At 37.4% G+C, this 21615-nt stretch overlaps 1 protein-coding gene across 6 annotated transcripts in view; it reads left to right on the top strand.

Moving 5' to 3' along the window:
* Window positions 1–21615, top strand: part of SHANK2 (SH3 and multiple ankyrin repeat domains 2) — a 389771-nt gene that overhangs the window by 184949 nt on the left and 183207 nt on the right. For all 6 annotated transcript variants that reach the window (XM_039356871.1, XM_039356867.1, XM_039356868.1 and 3 more), the window contains one exon: window positions 5905–5980. In XM_039356871.1, the coding sequence (XP_039212805.1) occupies window positions 5905–5980 (76 nt within the window). The remainder of the gene's footprint in view (window positions 1–5904; window positions 5981–21615) is intronic.

Here is a 21615-nt window from a genome sequence, read left to right as displayed (position 1 = left end):
ATACTTCTTTTGTATGTTTGGCTGAAGAGAGCTAAGAAGCTCGAAATAGCTATTCCATCCTCCCTTATTCTTTGTTAGCAATCCAAAAAAATGTATATATACAAATGATGTCGCAGCTGGCGACTGCTGCCTGTGGATGGCTCTAGACTGAGCTGATACAGGCAAAAGAAAAAGAAAGAAAGATATCTTTCTCCCATATTTGGGCTGACAAGGTGCATCAAAAAACATTCAAGGTAAATCTCCTCCCCTTGTCTCTTCCCTCCCTGATACAGCTGACAAAGTGAGAAAGAGCCTGTGGTCTACAGGTTAACACAGCTGCCTAACATGTAAGCAGCCCAGGTTCGAATCTCAGAAGGGTATGTTTGGCTGAAGAGAGCTAAGAAGCTCGAAATAGCTATTCCATCCTCCCTTATTCTTTGTTAGCAATCCAAAAAAATGTGTATGTGTATATATATATATATATATATATATATATATATATATATATATATATGTTTGTGTATATATATATATACAATGTATATATATAGGTATATATTTATACCTATATTCTCCTGGTGATTGTATTTTTATTAAATAAAAATACAATCACCAGGAGAATATAGATATAAAAATATACTTTACTAAAACCGCCAAGCTTTCGTTGGGGAGGCTCCCAATATCATCAGGGCTGAGAAGCCAGTAAACAATGATGACTTAAATGGGTTTGGCTGACACTTGCACCCGGCTCTTGGACTGCGTCACTGGTCCTGGCCGGTCAGTTTGTGTTCTAGATGTTTCCTCTCCTTGCATTTTCTTACATCATTCCCCCGAATCATTCCTTTTACCATTTTATTGTTGACCCTTTCTTCCTCCTTTCTTTTGATGCCGTTAGTTCTCCTCCCATTCTCCATTCCGTTATATACTTTGGGGGCATCTAGTTCCCCTCTACCAGTGTTATAACTCCCATTGGGATCATAGTTATATCCTTGTGTTTCTATGGGCTGCGGGTCGATGTTTTCTCTCTGTTTCATGTCCTTATCTCTTACTCCCCTATTATTGCCAATAGCGTTGGTACGGGCATTACATGTTTGGGCACTCCTGCGCTCCTTCCTCGTTCTATCGTTCTCTATCTCTACCGTTTCCCATTGTTCTAGCTGTTTACTGTATGAGTGAGTAATGGTTCCATTTCTCTCTTTATGTTCCTCCCCCCTCCATATTTTGCGTCTTTCACTATTGCCGTTGTTGGTGTTTCCCCTATAGCTAGTATGTGGGCAAGCCTTGAGCGTTTGAATCCCCACGCTCTCCTTCCCCCTTCTTGTATTCACAGTCCTCGGTTGCCGATGGTCGTCTTTTTTACTTGAAAAGAGTTTGGGATGTTCGTTCCGGGGGGGGGCGAGTTACTGGTGGAGATGCTCTTTGTTTGCGGCAGATCTGAAAGAAAGAACGTCCCCCCCCTTTTTAACGCGCATGGGCATCCGTGTAGCTCTCCCTTTCTTCTCCTCCCCCCTTTTTTCATCGTACGGTCCTCGTCGTCGTCTTCCATGGCATCGGGTTTCAAGATCCTCTTACTGGATCTCCCAGATATTCTATTGCCATCTTCATACTTCAGAGGTGGGGGTCCATTGGGGTGGTGCTGGGGGAGACACAGGTCCTCCATCGACGGGTGCTTGTGTGTGTTTGGGGATGGTAACCGTCACATTGATTTACACCCAGCACAACAAGCATTGAGGAAATGGGATTACAGCTACCGTTCCAACTACCATAAGCGGCTTGATCAGCGTTCATGTGACTGCAATTGTGATGAAGTACCTGTCCCCCACTCTGAGCGGATACACAATGCCTCAGCCAACCCCCGATACGTCAGGAACACCCCTACAATGCCTGATCAACATCAATGGCATCCCGACGGACAACCAGGGAATTTACACACACACACATACATATATGTCCTTAATGGTTGTAAAAATGCGAATCCCGGGCATATTTGTTCAATAACGCAATCTTAGATCTCCAGGAAGAGTATAATCTAGTTATTTATTGTTAAAACAATATTTAAAACAATAAAAACAGTTATATACAAAGTTAAAAACAACTTAGCTTTTGCTGGTCCTCTGCCAGCGTCCTCAGAGTATACACACTCACACACACACACCTCTATATATACATATATACACATACATATATATATATGGAACAAAAACACATGCCTGGAAAAACTTAATTTTAAACATTTGCGTATGTTTTTGATAGAAAGAACAATTAAAATTAATAATTCCCATATCTCCATCACAGGTTGGTATTCTATTGCCCATCTGTTGTGGTTGTTAATTAATAATTTTTCTATGTTCTTAACAAATGTTACTCTCACAATTTTGTTTGTGTGGTGTGTATGTGTTTGTGTGTGTGCGCGCGCGCACATACATATATTCTTATAGTTCTATTTGTATATAATTAAGAACCAAAACACAATAATTTTACTCTTTGAATTTGTCCTGTTCATTTTTTTCCCAAAAATTTCTCACACACATGGAGCCAAAAATAATAAAGGTCATGATATAATTCCAACAACTATTGATTTTGTAGCTATTATAATTTTGTAATTTATAGATTCAGTATTTGCAAACCACTAAATTTTGCCTATAAGTCTGGCAACATATCTAATCAAATATAGCCCACAATAGTTTCCTTGGTGACGAGTATATAGCTGCTAAAATAGACTACAGCTTAAAGAGTACAAACAAAAAAGCAAATAATCCAGTGTTCCTGTTTTCTTAAATATTGCCATAAATTATACAGATTTGACTATTTTTGATGCAGATTTTCTACAAACACCATTTTTCTGGAATTGTTAATTGACTAACCTCAGTGTGTGATTAACAAGAAATGAGCTTTTAAAAAATGTTGTGAATTCTCTACACTAAGACACTAAGTTGTTATCTTCTGCATGAAGTATTGTGTTCTGAATCTCACAGTTCTTTAAGAAATATCCAAACTGCTGCTAAGAAAGGGGAAGGTATACTGAAGAAAAGAGCATATCAGTCTTGGTTGTAGATTGTTTTAGTAAGAACATTCCAGCTTTCCAAATGGGTTGAACTCCAACTTCTATAATCACTACCTGACATGATAAAAGCCAAGTCATTAGGTTGCGGTATTAAATTGTGTTCTTTTTACAGCCTATTAAGAAAGAACCTATTATTATTTATCTGTTTTACATCCTGGTGGACAGAATTACATTCACTTAATAAAATGTATGATATTTCTGCTTTGTTCTTTTTAAAGATGTATTTAGTTCTTCCGTCTCTTTAAGGCCTCTGGCTAAAAACTGATTATTGATTATTATATGGGATATAAGTACATTTATATTTATAACTTTTTCTCACCGAGTCCTCTTTTTATTGGGAAAGATTATATATTTTCCACTCTATTGAATAAAAGAAACCTCCCACTTTATGATGATCCTAAACAATATATATATGTATACCTTGCCCTTTGGATTATCTTGCTTCTCCCAGTAATTTATATTTCCTGTAAATGCACTTAGATGTTTAAATTATTTTAATACAATTTTGTTTGCTTTGCAAACCTTTTGAGAGCTGACATGGTATAAAGCTTGTCACTTGCACATTTTTGTGTTTCCTTCCACCCACTTTCAGTACAATAATAGAACTCTGAGAACATACCTATAGAAACCAATTTGTCCCTACAGCTGACTTTTCTAAAGAATCTATAATTTTGGAGTTTACAGGCACTGTCAGAGTGAATAGGCTGTTGTTGTTTTTTTTAAAAAAATATTCACCTGAAAAATTAGACTTAATGTTTTCCTTGCATTATAACAACTCATGGCAAACTCCACTACAATCAATTCAGAATTACCTTGGCATGTGCTTTCTTCAAGAACTCTCCCCCCTTCTTCTCCCCAGCCTTCACTCCAAAAGCCTTCCTTGGGAGTTTTCACAATGACACAGAACCTATGCATGGAGGCAATTTTTCAGAATGTCTTATTTCAACTGATTCTAAATATTTCGATTTTTTAAAATACCTTTATTAAATTTTATAACAAAAAGATAAAAGCTAACAAGAACTAGTAATCAAGAAAGAGAAGAGAAAAAAGAATAAAGAGAGAGAACAGAATGCAGTAAAATAAAGAAAAATAGAAATATAAAAAGGGAGTGACTTATACATGAAACCTACGTGAAACCAATGCTTTTTTTCTAAAAAAAAAAAAAAAAAGGTGCCAGAACTCACACATGTCATACAACCCTCCTTGCCTATCCTACAAGGTTCCATCCAAAAAAGGTGCCGGAACTCCGTTCTGGGCATTCTATGAGAAAAAAAGCCCTGTATGAGACTACAGTAACAGCATAACATCATTTTTAAATAGTCTATTAGTATTAACAATCATCAAATTTACATATATATAATTTCATTTTTATCTTTTTCACAGAAAAAGTCCAAAACGGGTTTCCAATTAGCATTAACAATCAATGTACTTTCTCTAATCAAGGCTATCAATTTTGTCATCCCAGTCAACTCCATCAACTTTACCAACCATTCTTCCATTATCGAATCTTTCCATGTTATAAAAATCTTGCCATTATCGTATATAAGAATAGAGTTCCATGCAAGTTTTCCAATTGTTTTTTCATCAGCCCCAACAAAAATGTCTCTAGTCTCAACTGTATATTGATCTTCAAAAACTCTCTGAATTAATATTTGTATTTGAACCCAGAATCCCAAAGGTGCTTTTTCACGAGGAAACTGGACTTTCTTGTTTTTCTTTGAAGACGTTTTGCTTCTCATCCAAGAAGTTTCTTCAGCTCTGACTGGATGGTGGGGAATGGAATGACTTGATTCCCTACCATGCAATCAGAGCTGAAGAAGCTTCTTGGATAAAAAGCAAAACATCTTCAAAGAAAAACAAGAAAGTCCAGTTGCCTCATGAAAAAGCACCTTTGGGATAACTATGACCTGGGTGACTGAGAATCTCCATAGACATTGAGTCCAGAATATTTTTTTACAAGTCTTTAATGTCTGTACTTTACTTATTTTATTTTCCACAAAATACATTTAAAAATCCCCTTCAGTTTCTCTCATTTGTATAATATTAGATTTCAGCTAATGATGATGCTAAGGATGATATTGCATACTTGTAATTTATGAACGGGCATCAAATTCTTTAACAAATCATAAAGGCTGAAAAAAAGTATTCTTCCTTGAACATGTAGAGACAAGAAGCATTAAGTCTTCAATTTAGTCTCTTTTATTTATGATGCTGTGGGTCATAAAGAGCGTCCAGAATTTGGACTGAGAATATATTTGGAAACAGACAATAAATGACTTTAGAATGTGGGGGGGGAGGTGATGTTTTTTTTTCATTGAGCAGTTTTTTGCACATAAGCCTACAAGCAACATGTTCAACCCAAACACTGACAGAGTTGATAGAATATACTGAAATGTTATTGCTAGATAAATTGCCAATATGTAGATTATAGTTAAAGCTTCAAGAGTGTTGTATCTGTTATGAGCCAAACCTTTCAAGCTTTTAAAAAATTACCCAGATAGTTTGAGAAGTTAGTAAAGTTATATGGTCCTTTCTAAAGCATACCACTTTTGGTAATGCTTAATTTTAACATATTTTTGGAAATTATATTATATCTTTGTGGGATAAATATGTAGTTTTCATGAGGTGATTAGCCCATAGCCCAGAGGTTCTGCGGGCCTGATCTACAACTAAAATTGTTATTGTATTTTTTTGTAATCACACATTGTAAATAAGAATTTAGTATCAGTAAATGTTGAAACTAAGTCTTGGTTATTTATAGTAATCATTGACCCATTTCAGGTTAATTTAAAAGAGCATTTGGTTATCTTTCTGGACATGGAATATGTTTAAAAAGAATAATCTATCTTCATTTTAAACAGAAACTCGAGCAGATAGAACAAAGAAATTGTTTAGACATTATACTGTTGGATCATATGACAGCATTGATGCTTCAAGGTAAGATGCTTTTATTTCATTTCATAATGTAAATTATATATTTTTTCAATACTTAAAAAGTAAACATATGTAGACTTGATCTTCAAAACTCTTACAGCAGTATGTGTTTTTCACTCCCTATTTATAAACCCATTTATTGGTTACATGACATTAGAGAATAGCCAAATGTCTTCCCAGAGTGAACAAAGGATGATGCCATCACAACCTGTTTCAATAAATTTTAATAGTCCATAGTTTCTCTTGCTTCAGCAGGCCAGCTAATTTATCCACAGATAAATTCTTAGAGTTCTTTTATAATTAAAATTTAATAATTGCCTATAGATAGTCCTTATGATTGTTGAAGTGTAGAACCTACAACATTATTTATCTAATCAAGAACACCTTCAAAAATTATTCCTCTTTTTTTCCCCCATCAGTTCCTGTTTCTGGAGTTACATCCTAATGCTACATAATATGTCGGATTTTAATACAGTTTTAGAAAATTTGTTTTGGGGCATTCTGTTAATTCTTATCTAAAATGCTGGCTTGCTGCTTCTTGTACTTTCTATACTTATCTATCTATATGACATTAGTCCCCAATCTTTCTGGCACTAAAGACTGGTTTTGTGGAAGGCAATTTTTCCATGGACTAGGAAGGATGCTTTTATGTGCAACATAGATCCCATGCATGCACAGAGAAGCTTTCCTTGCTCGCCTGCTGCTTATGCAGGTCTGTGGCCTGGGAGTTGGGGACTCCTGTTATATGACATATTCAAGAATAGAATATGAACTGGTTTTGAAGAGATAGCATGAAGAAAGAGGTATACAATTTTAGGTGCTTGTGGATTTGCAATTGGTTGCATCCAGAAATACTTTTACCCATTCCTAGTAATATCCAATCTAATTTCATTCAGATTTGATTATGGTCATATACCCTTAAAGAATCTTCAGAAACTACAACCCCTATTCCCAAGTGAGGACCACATTACACATGTCCTGTACTGATTGCCAGTTTGTTTCTGAGCATAATTCAAAGTGTTGGTGAATAGATAAGTTGGATTTTTTTTAAAAAAATTCCTATCTAGGGAGCTAACTTGGCATCTTTCTATTGATATTCTGCCAATCTTTCAAGCCATTTCTTTTTAGGAAATCATTCTTTAAATGGCCTTATCCTGGAGAAGGTCTATGTGATTGCGAGCAGTGGATACCAATTCCAAGGGATGTAATCAATTTTTGGGTGTAAAATTAAGATTGTATACCCCACCTTTATCATTTTTATTAAGTATTTTATAATAGCTTTTAAAATTGCTTTTGATTTTCTCCTTTAAACATTCTCTACTGATTCATTTAAGGTTAGAAATCTCTATAAAAATAGAATTTTCTAGCTTAAGTATTTATACATAGATTTCAGTGAATTGCACACATGTTAATGGAGCTGTTTTAATAACCTGCCATTTATCTAAAGTTATAACTGCATGTGCAATTCAGTTTCAATGTGTAACTTCCATGCATAATTTCTTCAAAGCAGGTAAATTGTATCTGAAGTGTTGTTCTCTTTCTTCAGTAATATTAGCATGTATATGCACACTTGGAAAGGGGAATACATTTTGCATATTTTATATAAATGTAAAAAAATCTAGCAAATTGTTTACTCTGAAACTGTTTTACAGCAGTTTGAAACTAGTATGGTGTACAATAGAATGGCAGGGTATTTCTTTTTTAAGTACAGCATGATATACACAGGAGAAAATAATAGCGAGCATAGATAATATGTTGGCAGCATTTTAATTAGAATAAGGTCAATAATTGATAGCCCTTCAAATGTTACAGCTGCCAGTTTCTATTCAATCATGCTGTCTCAGTTGCTGAGAATTATGCTTTAGCTACATCTTGAAAGGTAAATTTCCCAGCCTCTGACTTAGTAGAAGGTTAGACTGAGTTCCTTGCTTTTCCATCCCTTTCCCAAATCTTTGGACACAGTTTTAGGGGTGCAAAGGATGGGCCATGATGGAGCAGATTAGCCTACTTGCTGACATTAGATGTCACTAGGTATTTGTCTATATCAGGGGTGTCAAACTCGCAACGTCACATGACATGTCACGACATATTTTGACTTTTTTCCCATTGCCGGCAGTGGGGTGGGCGTAGTTTCGCTATGATGCATCTGGCCCACGGGCCAGCAATTTGATATCCCTGGTCTATATGCACATAGTTTTGGATATATCTTACCCTTGAAGGAACAGAGTAGAAATATTTGGCAAAAAATATTTAGAAAGGCATGGAAGAAGTTGACCAGTATAGATAATGGTGGGTTGAATGGTCTAGTATAGGGGTGTCAAACTCAATTTCATCAGCATTGCAGCTGCCCTTGGGGGGCCAGGTGGGTGTGACCAGGGTGGGTGGAGCCTACTGGGTGGGTGTGGATGGAGTGGGTGTGGCCTACAGGGTTGGCGTGGCCAGCCCTCCATCGTTCGTGTCAAGGATTCCTGTGGGGGCCTGGGCAGGAGTGGGACAGATCTGAGGGTCTCTGGCACAAGGGAATGGGACCAGGGCAAGTGCCAAGGCATAGTCCAATGAAGGAGCCTCATTGTTCCTCTCAGGCCATGCGGGGGGGGGGCTGGAGAGGTCAAACGCCCTGGGCAGCAGAGGTCAAACGCCCAGCCTGGTCCTCGAGCATCCGCGGCACCAAGCCCAGCCCCACTTCTCCAAGGGAGTGCCCAACTGCACTTACCTCCTCCTCAAGGCTGCTGTTGCTATGCTTGCTCTCCTTAGCCAGGTTGGGTACGAGGGCAAAGTCAGAGGGAGGCCCATTCTCTCTCCATGGGAGGAGACCCAACTTTGTATCCAAAGTTTCCTTAGCAATAAGATGGGAGACCCCCAGGGTAGGCCAGGAGGAGGGGGCAAGGGGATGGTGAAAGGGCAGCAGGGCAGGACTAAGACAGGACTTCTCTGAGACCCTTCTTTCCTTCTTTCCTTCCTTCCTTTCTAAGTACAGAGTAGTGGGAAAATATTTGAGATGAGAGAGGGAGAAAAACAGGCAAGAAATGCAGCTGGGGAGGTATCACCCTTTGTGAGGAATGAAGAAATGCACCATCTGCCTGGAAGTGGCCAGCATATGGCCCTCACCTACTTCATATATCTGGCTTGGTGGGCTCTGGGGGAGGGGATGCCATGAGCAGCATGAGAGTCAATGTTACCTGCGCAATGCCGCCCAGCCCCAGCCTGCCCGGTTTCGGCAGGCAGCGAGGTGCTCTCCTCACAGTGCCGAGAGGCTGAGCCAGGCAGCGCGAATCTGTACAGAAGCACAATGCCGCCCAGCCCCCAGCCTGCCCAGCTTTGGCAGGCGGGGTGCTCTCCTCACAGCGCTGAGAGGTTGAGCCGGTGCAAAGTTCACCAGCTTTGCACTTTGCTGCCTCTTGAAACTGGGCAGGCTGGAGGCTAGGCAGCATTGCACTTCTTATCAGATTCATGCCACCTGGCTCATTTCTTGGCTCTGTGAGGAGAGTGCCCTGCTGCCTGCTGAAACCAGGCAGGCTGGGAGCTGGGCAGCATCACGCTTCTTTTTAGATTTGCGCCACCTGGTTCAGCCTCTCGGCACTGTGAGGAAAGCATCCCACTGCTTGCTGAAACCGGACAAGTTGGGGCTGGGTGGCATCATGCTTCTTTTTTTATTATTATTATTAAAAGTTTTACAATTTTACAATAATATCCCTCACCCACTACCTCCCAGCCCTCCCAACGACCCTCCCCCCCTCTTCCCAGAGCTGAATACAGGGTTAACAACTAAAAATACAAAACATTTAAACTTAAGTAAACCTAAAACAAAAATTACATTAAAAAAAATCCAGTATATATATATATAATAAAAAGGTCCAATATACATATATAATGAAAAAATACTTATTGTCTTAAACTTTAAACTTTAAACATAAATTATTCGAAAGCTAAATAATATCTTTTAATATCATACTTATACTGTATAAAATTTATCCATCTTTTCCACACCAAAAGGTATTTCTCTTGCGATTGATCTTTAAAATAAGCAGAAATTTTTGCCATTTCAGATAAATAAGAAACTTTAAAAAACCATTCCTCCAAGATAGGCAAAAATTCCTGCTTCCAATATTGTCCTATCAACAACCTTGCCGCTGTAATTAAATTTAACATTAAAATAATTTCTTTATCATTACAATCAACAATAATACCTAACAAAAACAATTGTGGAGTAATTTTTATCCTTCTCTTAAAAAATTTTTAAATATTCCACCATATCTTTATCCAAAAAGCTTTTATACTTTTACATGACCACCAAATACGATAATACGTTGCGTCCAAACAACCACATCTCCAACATTTAGGTTGCAAATTTGAATACATACGAGACATCTTTTGTGGATCAAGGTGCCATCTATAAAACATTTTATAAAAATTTTCCCGTAAATTTTGAGCTTGCGTAAATTTAACATTCCGCACCCAAATTATCTCCCATGTTTCTAATAAAACCGACTCATCAAAATTTTGAGCCCATTTAACCATACAATCTTTAACTAATTCTGTTTCTGAATCCAACTCCACTAATACTTCATAAATTCTTTTTATATGAGATCGACTTTGATCTTTAATTTGTTTCCACAAGTTTTCATCCTCTCTAATCAAACCCACTTTATAATCTATCTTCCACCTTTCCAATAATTGTCTGTACTGAAACCACGAGTAAATAATATTTTCTTGTGCTAATTCATCTATATATTTTAGTTGCCAATTCTTCCCATCCCAATTAAGTAATTGTTTATAAGAAATACTGTCCATCTTCAATCCTTTCCTTATACCTTCTGTTGCATGCCCCGGGATAGCCCATAATGGAATTCTTGAATCTATTCTACAATATTTCTTCCATACTTGAAGTAAAGAAATTCTTAAAATATGAGACTTAAAAGCCCTATCCACCTTCTTATTATAAATTCTTTTCAGATTCATGCTGCCTGGCTCAGCCTCTCAGTGCTGTGAGGAGAGTGCCCCGCTACCTGGCAAAACCCTCCCCCAGAGCCCATCAAGCTGGATATGTGAAGTAGGCGAGGGCCATTTGCTGGCCACTTCCAGGTGATGGTGCATTTCTTCATTCCTCACGAAGGGTGACACCTCACCAGCATGCACCCAGGAGGCAGGGCCGACGTGGCAGGGGCTGGTTCCTCACTGTTTCCAGATAACCTTTTGTAGCTAAGACTGAATGTGTTTCAGTATAGATGGCCACCACAAAATTGTACATTGCCTCCCCACCGGCCTGGGGCAGGGCCAAGGCAGCAGGGGCCATTCCCTCACTGTTTCCAGGATGGCTTCGTGGGCCACATGAAACCACTTCGTGGGCCGTATCTGGCCCGCGGGCCTTGTGTTTGACATGTCTGGTCTAGTACAGTTAGTTCTTGGTTACTAACTATCTCATTTAGTAACAGTTCAAAATTATGACAGTGTGAAAAAAAGTTTTACAACCAATACTTGCATTTGCATCCACAGCAGCATTTCACATTAATGTGATCACCATTTGGGCACTTCATATCTGACAGGTATTTTTGACGAGTTGCCACATCCGTTAATTTCAAGCTTCCCAACTAGCTTGTGAGAAGCAGAGTTAATGGAGAATCAACAAATCATGGTTTGTATGATGCCTCCCTTAATGACCATGATGATTTGCTTAAGAACTGAATGAGAAGTGACATAAATCTGTCATGGTTACCTGATTTTTCACTTACTGACCATAAATATTTAGTGATGGCATTACTGGTCCCAATTATGGTTGCTGAGCAAGAAATACGTGTACAGTCAGGGATATCAGAAGGCAAGAAAAAAATAAAAATAAAAGGAGAGATAAAATAGAAAATAGAACATCTGTAGAGCTTCAAAATGAGAGCCAGTTGGCTAGAAACTGGGAGATTGTGAGTTCTAGTCCTGCTTTGGGCATGATGCCAGCTGGATGACCTTGGGTCAGTCATTCTTGGACCTAGGAAGGAGGCAACGGCAAACCAGTTGTGAATAACTTTGCCAGGAAAACTTCCAGGACTTGTCCAGGCAATTAGCTTCCAATTTGTTGATTTTGTAGTGTGTGAACCATCTCAAGGTAGCCATCTCTTTGATCTTAAGCTAACAGATTTTCTGAAAACTGAAATATGTTCTTTAGAGAATCATTTTAATAATACCATACTTTCCGGCGTATAAGAGCCGAGGTGGCGCAGCAGTTAGAGTGCAGTACTTTAGCTGACTGTGTTCAGCAGGTCAGCGGTTCAAATCTCACCTATCTACATTGCTTACTGGTGTACACCGCTTAGAGAATGTTTGCATTTAAAGCGGTATATAAATCTCATAAATAAATAAATAAATAAATAAATAAAAAGACGACTTTCATAAGCTTTAAAATTGGCGCCGAAGTGGGGGTCATCTTATACGCTGAGTCATCTTATACGCTGGAAATAATGGTAGTTTCTGGTGTATAAGACGACTTTCTAGGTGACTCTGCGCCGAAGATGGGGGTCGTCTTATACTCTGGGTCACCTTATACGGTGGAATATACGGTAATAATAATAATGCAGCCTAGCACTGTGTTGGCCTTTCCCCCCCCCTATACTATACCTGACATTTGGTTTTTCCTGCCTAAATATAGAACCTTACTTTTTTCACCATTGAATTTCATTTTGTTAGATAGCGCCCAGTGTTCAAGTCTGTATCCTAAGCCTGTCTTCTGGAGTGTTGGCTATTCCTGCCAGCTTGCTGTCATCTGCAAATTTGATGAGTTCCCCATTTTTCCCCTTGTCCAAATCATTGATGAAGATGTTGAAGAGCACTGGGCCCAGAACAGAGCCCTGGGGCACCCCACTACACACTTCCCTCCATGTAGATGCGGTTTCATTGAGGACCACACGCTGAGTACGGCCGGTCAGCCAGCTACAGATCCATCTGGTGGTGATGCTGTCTAACCCGCATTTTCTATCTTATCAAGTAGTAGGTTGAGATCTGCTTTATCAAATGTCTTACTGAAGTTTAAGTAAATTATATCCACAGCATACCTCTGGTCCACTAATTTTGTCACTTGGTCAAAGAATGCAATAAGGTTTGTCAAAAACAGATCATGCCAGACAAACCTTATTGCATTCTTTGACCAAGTGACAAAATTAGTGGACCAGAGGTGTTGGCTTTTAGTAATGACTTGGTTTGCCTGTAGGTGTTCGCTGATTCTTTATTTGATTATCTTTTCCAGAATCTTCCCAGGTATTGAGGTCAGGCTGATAGGTCTGTAATTTCCTGGATCCATTTTTTCCCCTTTTTTGAAGATGGGAACTACATCAGCTCTTTTCCAGTCCTCTGGTAGTTCCCCAGCACTCCAGGATCTTTGAAAAATATAGTTCAGTGGTTCTGAGATCACATCTGCAAGTTCCTTGAGAACCTTGGGATGTAATCCATCTGGTCCTGGTGATTTGAACTCACCTAGGCTGGACAGGTGCTCACTTACCATTTTCTTGCCTTTCTTAACTTGTGTTTCTATTCTGTTTTTTATGGCACTATTTTGATAGGTTGGTCTGCTTTTTCTCTTTGTGTAAAGACAGATGCAAAAAACGAGTTAAATAGTTCTTTCACCCACTAATGGATCAATCGTTTCCTTCACTTTTTTGTTTTTTACATGTTGAAAGAAGCTTTTTTTGTTATTTTTGACTTTGGTCGCAAGCCTTAGTTCATTTGGAGCCTTAGCTTTCCTCACTTCATCTTTGCAGGCTCGGGCTATTTGCTGATATTCTGACTTAGTTATGTGTCCATCTTTCCACTTTCTATACTTGTCCTTTTTATCTTTCAATTTATCAGAGAGTTCTTTGTGCAGCCATGCTGGTTTCTTTTGAGAGCTGTTATTTTTCCTCTTTGTTGATATTGTGCTAGACTGGACTTTAATTATCTCACTTTTCAAAATTTCCCAAACATCTTGAGTTTTTTTCCCCTAGAGGATTCTCATCCATGGAATCCTTCCCAAACTCTCTCTAAGTTTATTGAAATTATCTTTCTTGAAGTCCAAGACTCTAGTTTGACTATGTTCTAGTGCTTGTGCTTCCATAATGTTGAATTCCAATATTGCATGATCACTTCCTCCCAAGGTTCCTATGGCTTCAACACCTTCTATCATTTCATCTCTGTTACTGAGAATTAGATCCAAAATAGCTAATCCCCTAGTTCCCTTCTCTATTTTTTGGGAGACAAAGTTGTCTGCTAGGTTTGTCAGGAATCTGTTTGATCTTCTACTTGGTACAGAGTTTGTCTCCCAGTTGAGTTTGTCAGGGTAGTTAAAGTCCCCCATTACTATTGTGATGTGCTTCCTACATACCTTAGTTAGCTGACTAGCAAAAAGTTCATCTATTTTCTCTGTTTGGTTGGGTGGCTTATAGTATACACCTATGGCAATGTCATTTCCCCCCCCCTTTTATATTGACCCAAATGCATTCAAGACAGTTTTCATCATTGTTGTGCTCTATTTCTGTAGAGATGTAGTTATTTCTTATAAAGAGAGCAACTCCATCTCTTCTTTTATTTGGTCTGTTTCTTTTAAATAATTTAAATCCCTCTAGCTGTGATACCCATGTGTGGGTATCTGCCCTCATTAACCTGAATTTCTAGTTCACCCTGTTTGCTGTTCATACTCTGTGCATTGGTGTATAAACATTTGAGTCCTTTGTGAGTGGCCCTGTGTTTCCTTTCTACATAACCTGTGTGGTGCCTGAGTTCCCCTATTGTCTTACCACCTGTCTGATTAGTGCACTTTGTGTGGCACTCGCTATTAGAAGCTTGATTTTGCTTGACAGCAAGGTTGATGTTCTTGTCCACACACACATCTATGTTACATGCACTGATAGCCCTATAATTTTTAGATTTCCGGGACAGGGATGTTCTGTATCAATTAGTTCACTGTCCCCACTGTTTAGTTTAAATACTCCTCCAGAAAATCTGTGAATTTATAGCCGAGTAACTCAGTTCCTTTCTTTGATGGATGCAAACCATCTCTTTTGTATATTTTTTCATTGGACCAGCTGCTGCCATCATGACTAATATATCCAAAGCCTTCCCCTTTATTCCACTCCTTTAGCCACATATTGAATTGTGCTATACACTGGCCTTTTCCATTTTGCTCCTTATGCACTGATAGAACCTCTGAAAAAATAAGCCTACAGCCTATTCTGCTAAATTCCTGCCCCAGGCTCTGGAAATCATTCTGCACAGAGATTACATCTTTTTGAGACAGATCATTAGTGCCAAGATGTACAATAGCCTCCACATCACAGTCCTTGCTGGCATTCTTGATTATTTTACTGGCAGTAGCACCTGAAAGACACCTGACCTCTTTTGAAACCTCTGTGTCCTTTCCTAAATTTACATCCCTTATATCCCTTATTTTATTAAGATTCTCCAAAGCATTGTCTATATTTCTTTTAATAGTGGTAGCTGAACAAAAATAATAAAATGAATAGAGAAAACCTATGCATTATAAAAAGCTAGATATCATAAAGTAACCCCAATTTACCTTCAGTTTTACCACTTTCAAATAATTCCTAGGAGCCAAGTCTGATTTGCCATTGCCTGAAACTATTAACTGTGTTTAAGGTGAAGCTGAACCTACAATTCTCCCTCATTTTTCTAATCCTCACTAAATTGTCACATTCATTCTTTCCAGGTGTCTAAACTGCACTGTAAAGGTTTAATAATAATAGAAACATCATACTGAGCAAATGAATAGAATCTGGATTTCAGATGGTTGTTCATACAGCAATCACCACACCTGTAGCAGTTACTAGAATAGATGTATTAGTTACAATCCATGGGATTAAATATGAAGCAAAGTGACCCTCCTTTTTCTCCTTGGGAGCTGCCTGAATACATTTGGTTAGCTATTGGGTGACATAGATTGATGTACTAAGTTATCACTAGTCTCTACTAGCAAGGATTTTTTTTTTCAAAGTTTTATATATGAAATACATTATATTTTATTTTGGGATAATTTTTAACAGCAGAAATGAAATATGTGATGATCCCAGTGCAAATACCTGCTTAAAATTAATACATATCAAGGTATACAATTATTTAATTTGCTTTATTGGCAGAGCATGGGAGAAGGAAACAAGTAGTAGTAAAATGTTGCAGGTATTCCTCATTTGTGGACTGCATTCAAAGTTACAAAGGTGCTGGAAAAGGAGATTTTTTAGCAACTGCAGCATTCCCACAGTCATGTGATCACAATTTGGATGTTGGTAACTGGCACACATTTATGGCAATTGCAGCATCCTGCAGTCATGTGATTGCCATTTTGACTTTCAGAACCAGCTTCTGTCAAGCAAAGTCAGTGAGGAAGTTTGCAGGAAATTGCACTTATGTGACATTAGGTCATTAAGTGACATCAACTGGAATTGATGTAATAAGTCAGGTATGATCACATGTTTCATTTTATGACTCCAGCACTGGAATTGCTGGTCCCTTTTGTGATTGGTAAGTGAGGAATACCTGTTTCTGATATAAAACTATAGAACTTATCTTCAGTTTTAAATGTTTCACTATTCCAAGTATACTAAAGCCAATCCTATTATTTTCAAGTTCTATAAATGAAAAAATAGAAACAAGAATTCTAGATTATTGGCAATAGCTTTAAAGTTGGATATATTAAGAAGGGAAGGTAAATTATTTAAAAAAGAAAAATCAGTGGACCGGTGGTATCAAAATTTAGCGCTGTAAGTTGAAACAAAGGATGTTGAAAGCAGAATAATGATGTGTATTTGGATCAAAGAGAAGAATGCTAAAATAATCCTAATCCTGTAGGCAAAGGGAGTAGGGTGCATTAAGACAAATGTTTAAAATAGTATTAAGCCTATTAACATATGCTAAAATGAAATTAGTGTAATAAGAGATAAAACATGGCAAAACTGAAATATCTTACCTTCCTATCTGACACTTCAACTTTCAGGTATTTCAAATACACAGTGAGAGAGAGAGAGAGGGAGGGAGGGAGGGAGGGAGGGAGGGAGGGAGGGAGGGAGGGAGGAGAGGGAGAGGGAGGGAGAGAGAGAGAGAGACAGACAGAGAGGCAGACAGACAGACTGACTGACTAGATCAGGGGTGTCAAACTGTGATACATTGGGATATGTCACGTAACGTGGCGAGTTTGACACCCATGGACTAGATCATTTAATCCAACTTCCTGTGCATTGTAGGAATCGACTACTACAACATGATTAGCTGGATTTCCTGCTAAGAATAAGCAAGTTTTGTTTTTTTTTTTTTTTTCTGCAGTGAACTCTTCTGGCTTAGAAATATGATTAAATCTTCTTCCATACATAATATGTGTTGGAGGTCTTTACACAGATCTTTCATAATATTCAAATGTAGGGACTGTGAAAACCATGTAAAACTTTTATCTTGTGAACCTATAAATTCTTCATCATTGATTTGGAAGTATGCTTCAGATGGTTGTTTTCTGAATGATCCAACTTTTCAGTTTCAGTTTCTAGGACATTAGCTTCTTAGATATGTTCATATTTAATTGAATCCTTTCTGTCTTCCACCTGCACAGTATTTTCTATGCCTCTTGCTCTCATATAATCCTAACGTATGACTTCTGCTTCTGGATCGCAGCACTTTCAGCCATACAAAGAGATCTCTCTCTTTGTCAGCTGTTTTCCCTCCGCTGATAAACCCTTATGCGGGTCTTAAATCGCCCTGGAGGGGTGACTACCATCCAGGAGGCTTTTGCTCGGCTGCAATGGAATGGTGGCTCTCCCTACAATCTGAGCTAACTCCACAGGGCCGATGGAGAAGAAGATCAGCCAGTAAAATGGCCGATCACTTTGCAGTCAGAAGACAGAAAATCATCTAAGCATAAAGAACCACCATGGTGAATCTGGGTGAGACCTTTCTTCCCTCTCTGTGTCCTGACTATTTGCCTGTAAAAAGTTTTTGATCACTTCCCTGTCTTAAGAGAGCAGCTTCTGTCTACTTGGGAAAGAAAATTTTAAAAGAACTAAAATAGTTAAAGTTTTATTGACTACTTGATTTTTTTTTCTTTTTTTTTTCTTTTTTTGGATACCTAGGGGCTCTGAAAAAAAATAAAAAGGAAACACTATATTTTTTTACTTTATCTATTATACTGGAGATACCTGCTTTTGCTTTTTATGTTTCCTGAAAGAGATAAATTTTTATCTATTTGGAAGAAAGAGTTTACAGTCCACTGAGGACATCTTGTGGCAAAAAGTGCCATTACAACTGTATTTTTTTTTTTTTTGCTATTTGAAGATGAATTTGACCTTTGGAGGTGGATATTTGTTGACCTTTTTGAAATATAGCCTCCACTAAAAGATTAAAGACTATTCTTGATCACCATTGAAATGGAAGAAGCTTATCCACAGCTCGACTATGAACTTATATTGGAAAAGATTTTGGAAACTACAAACTATATGAAAGCTTATATCAAATCTTGGAGAAAAATTAAAGATGATGCTAGAGAACCACAAATTGACTTTCAACCGTTGGTTCAAACTACAGACCAAAGAACAACGGAGGAAGAAAAGAACAACCCTAGAGAGGTTTCCACTCAGCAAGATATACAACTGAACAAGACAGAGGAACTGCACTTACAATTCAATTATGAACTTACAGTAGAAACTACTAAGCAAATTAATTCTACACAATCCTACTTATGATCTATGGAGAACATTGATGATCAAAGAATACCATTAACTTAACTATTTGATCTCCCAAAAATAACAGAGCTTGACATCCAGGTACAAGTTATTGAAAATTGGGACAATGTGGACAATCAACTAGCAACTTTAATAAGGAATAAAATTGACTATACTATTCAAATGATATTGGAAGAAAGAGAAGAGAACTTTGATTATTTTGATGTATTGATAAATAGCTTTACTCAAATGTTGAGATTTGATGATGCTGAGGCTTTATCTTGGAAACCAGTTTGGTATAGAAAGAAAGCTAGAGTTAGGTTTAAAATGTGGTTTAAAATTCCACTGAATGGGTTAAAAAGGTTGTTGACACTTGGATTGTTTTAATAACAAATGAAATAGGTGATTCTGTAAAAGGATATTTTTTGTAACAATACTTGATATTAGAGATGATAAGTAGTGGAGGGGTAAATTTTACTTAATTGATTGATAGAATATATATTTAAAATAGACAGAAATGTAGTTCTTTGGACTGATATCTTTATTTTAACCAAGATAACTATTTTGTAATAGAGGGAGAAAAGGAGGTATTTGTGATAAGAGAAATAATAGTATTAATAAATGATGTATTAGTTTAAGCAATAGGCTATATTTAAAAAAATGTAAGGATGTTGCTTTTGGGGATAATATATTTATTTTAGATAGAACTATCATGATACGGAAAAGAGAAATGAGGGATGCTCGAAGTGTTAATATGTCTATATAAGCTTAATTGGAACATGGTAATTTCTAACATAGTAAAGCTTAAAAACAGGACTTAAAATGTGATTGATGACCGATTGGATTGATTGAGCTTTTTTTTATAAATGTAATAATTTTAATTGGTAAAATAATATGTGGGAAATAGAGAGGGAACTTTTAAGGAATTAATCTGTGTGATATATGTATGATTTTGTTCTTGGATAATTGATAGCCCAATCACCATGTTGTTTCTTAAGCATTTTTATGTAAAAATAAAAAAAACAATAAAATTTCTTCATAAAAAAAAATCCTAACGTATAATAGAGCCACCCTGAATGGTAATGTTATCATTGTGGAGCCAACAAGATCAGCTGTAGGCATAAACTGAGTAGATACAGGCCCAGGGCAAGACCCAGAACAACCTGCCAGAAGTGCATGGACTTCCGCTTCTGGAAGTCCATTCTGGGCCTCGGAGGCCTAGGTCCAGAACGGAATTCTGGAAGCAGTGTCCACACAGAGAATCAGTTGTTCACATATTTGAATCCCACCACTAGGTAGCACCATTCAGCAGAATGGCCTAGGGATGCCATATGCCCTTGAGCTGGCATTGCAACTTAAGATAGCAATAGCACTTAAATTTATATACTGCTTTACAGTGCTTTAGTCTTTACTGTTATGGAAAGCAAAGTGGTTTTCAGAAAACTGAATGTGATGTGGAAAAGTCAGTTTAGTTAAAATTCTCAATGGTTTTCTGTTGTTTGTTTTTTAGAATAGTGGAAATTAAAGGGAATGGACTCAGGTTTTACATAATGTGTTTTCATCAGCCCATATGATTATAAAGTAACACTAGTTTATACATTTTTTTTACTTTCAAATAATAAATCCCTAGAAATTAAATCTAATTATCTAGTAAATGTTTCAAACCTTTTGTCTCAAAATATATCTGTGTGGCTCCGGCACTTACACTTAAAAGATATTCAAGATGCTTTGAAAAAAGTGACACAAGAGATAAAGGAAGAGATGGCCGATCTCCTCGACAGTAAAATGAAGGAAGAGATGGCAGAGCTTCTTGAGAATAAAAATAGAGAAATGAGGGAAGACATATTGTTTGCACTTCAAGGGTTAGCTACTCATATTGAACACTTGGATGACTGGGTGGATGAAGTTGTGGAAAATACTGAAAAATTAGAAAGCAGAGTTGTCAAAGTTGAAAATAAGATTGATATAACAGAGGATGAAGTTACCATCTCACAATACAGAAATATGGAATTTGCATTGCGAATAAGAGGATTAAAAGAGAACTCATGAGAAGATCTGAAAGAGGAGGTGGCAAGAGCTATAGCTCCCATCCTGGGATGTGAACCTGAGGAATTATCAAGAGAGATGGATAAAATATTTAGGGTCAATTCATGGATTGCGATTCAGAAAAATTTACCCAGAGGAAAGAGGAAGACTTAAGGTGCCTAATTTGAAATTATATTATGATGTGGTGGTTTTAACACTGGTTAGTGATTGGCTTGATTTAACAAATAAAAGTATACTTCACCTTGAGGGATGGGATTTATTATATCGGTGGCATGCATACTTAATTTATAACAAAAAAGTTGACCAGGCTTTTAAATCTCATATTTTAAGAAGTGCTTTATTGCGTGTCTGGAAGAAGTATTATTATAGATCAAATTATAAAATACCAATCTGGGGGATTCCTGGACACGTGATAGAGGGGGTATCTATGGGTGTGAATTTGGATAGGATTTCTTATAAGGAACTACTTAGATTGGTAGGGAATGATTGCCAATTAAAACCGTTAGTTAAAGCAAGAAAATATTGTATTGTCTTGGTTTCAGTATAATCAATTGTTGGTTAGGTGGAAGTTAGATCAAAAGCTTGGTATTACCTTAATGGATGAGAATTTGGTAAAACAGATTAAAGATCCAAATCGAGCGCATATAAAGAGAATTTATAATGCTTTAATAGAATTGGATTCGGAAATGGATTTAGTTAAAGACTGTATGGTGAAATGGCCCAAAATATTCAAGAACCAATTCCATTGGATATATGGGAGGTAATTTGGGTTAGAAATGTAAAATTTACCCAGGCCCAAAATTTAAGAGTTTTACAATGTTTTATAGATGGCATCTGGATCCTAAAAAGTTGTCTTGTATGTATCCTAATTTACAGCCCAAATGTTGGAGATGTGGTAGCTTGGATGCTACTTATTTTCAT

Source organism: Crotalus tigris, unplaced genomic scaffold, assembly GCF_016545835.1.
Source record: "Crotalus tigris isolate CLP2741 ecotype Arizona unplaced genomic scaffold, ASM1654583v1 scf7180000018831.1652172, whole genome shotgun sequence".
In the NCBI taxonomy this organism is placed as follows: Eukaryota; Metazoa; Chordata; class Lepidosauria; order Squamata; family Viperidae; genus Crotalus; species Crotalus tigris.
The sequence above is the reverse complement of the archived record's forward strand: the minus strand, read 5'-3'. Positions and strand labels throughout refer to the sequence as shown.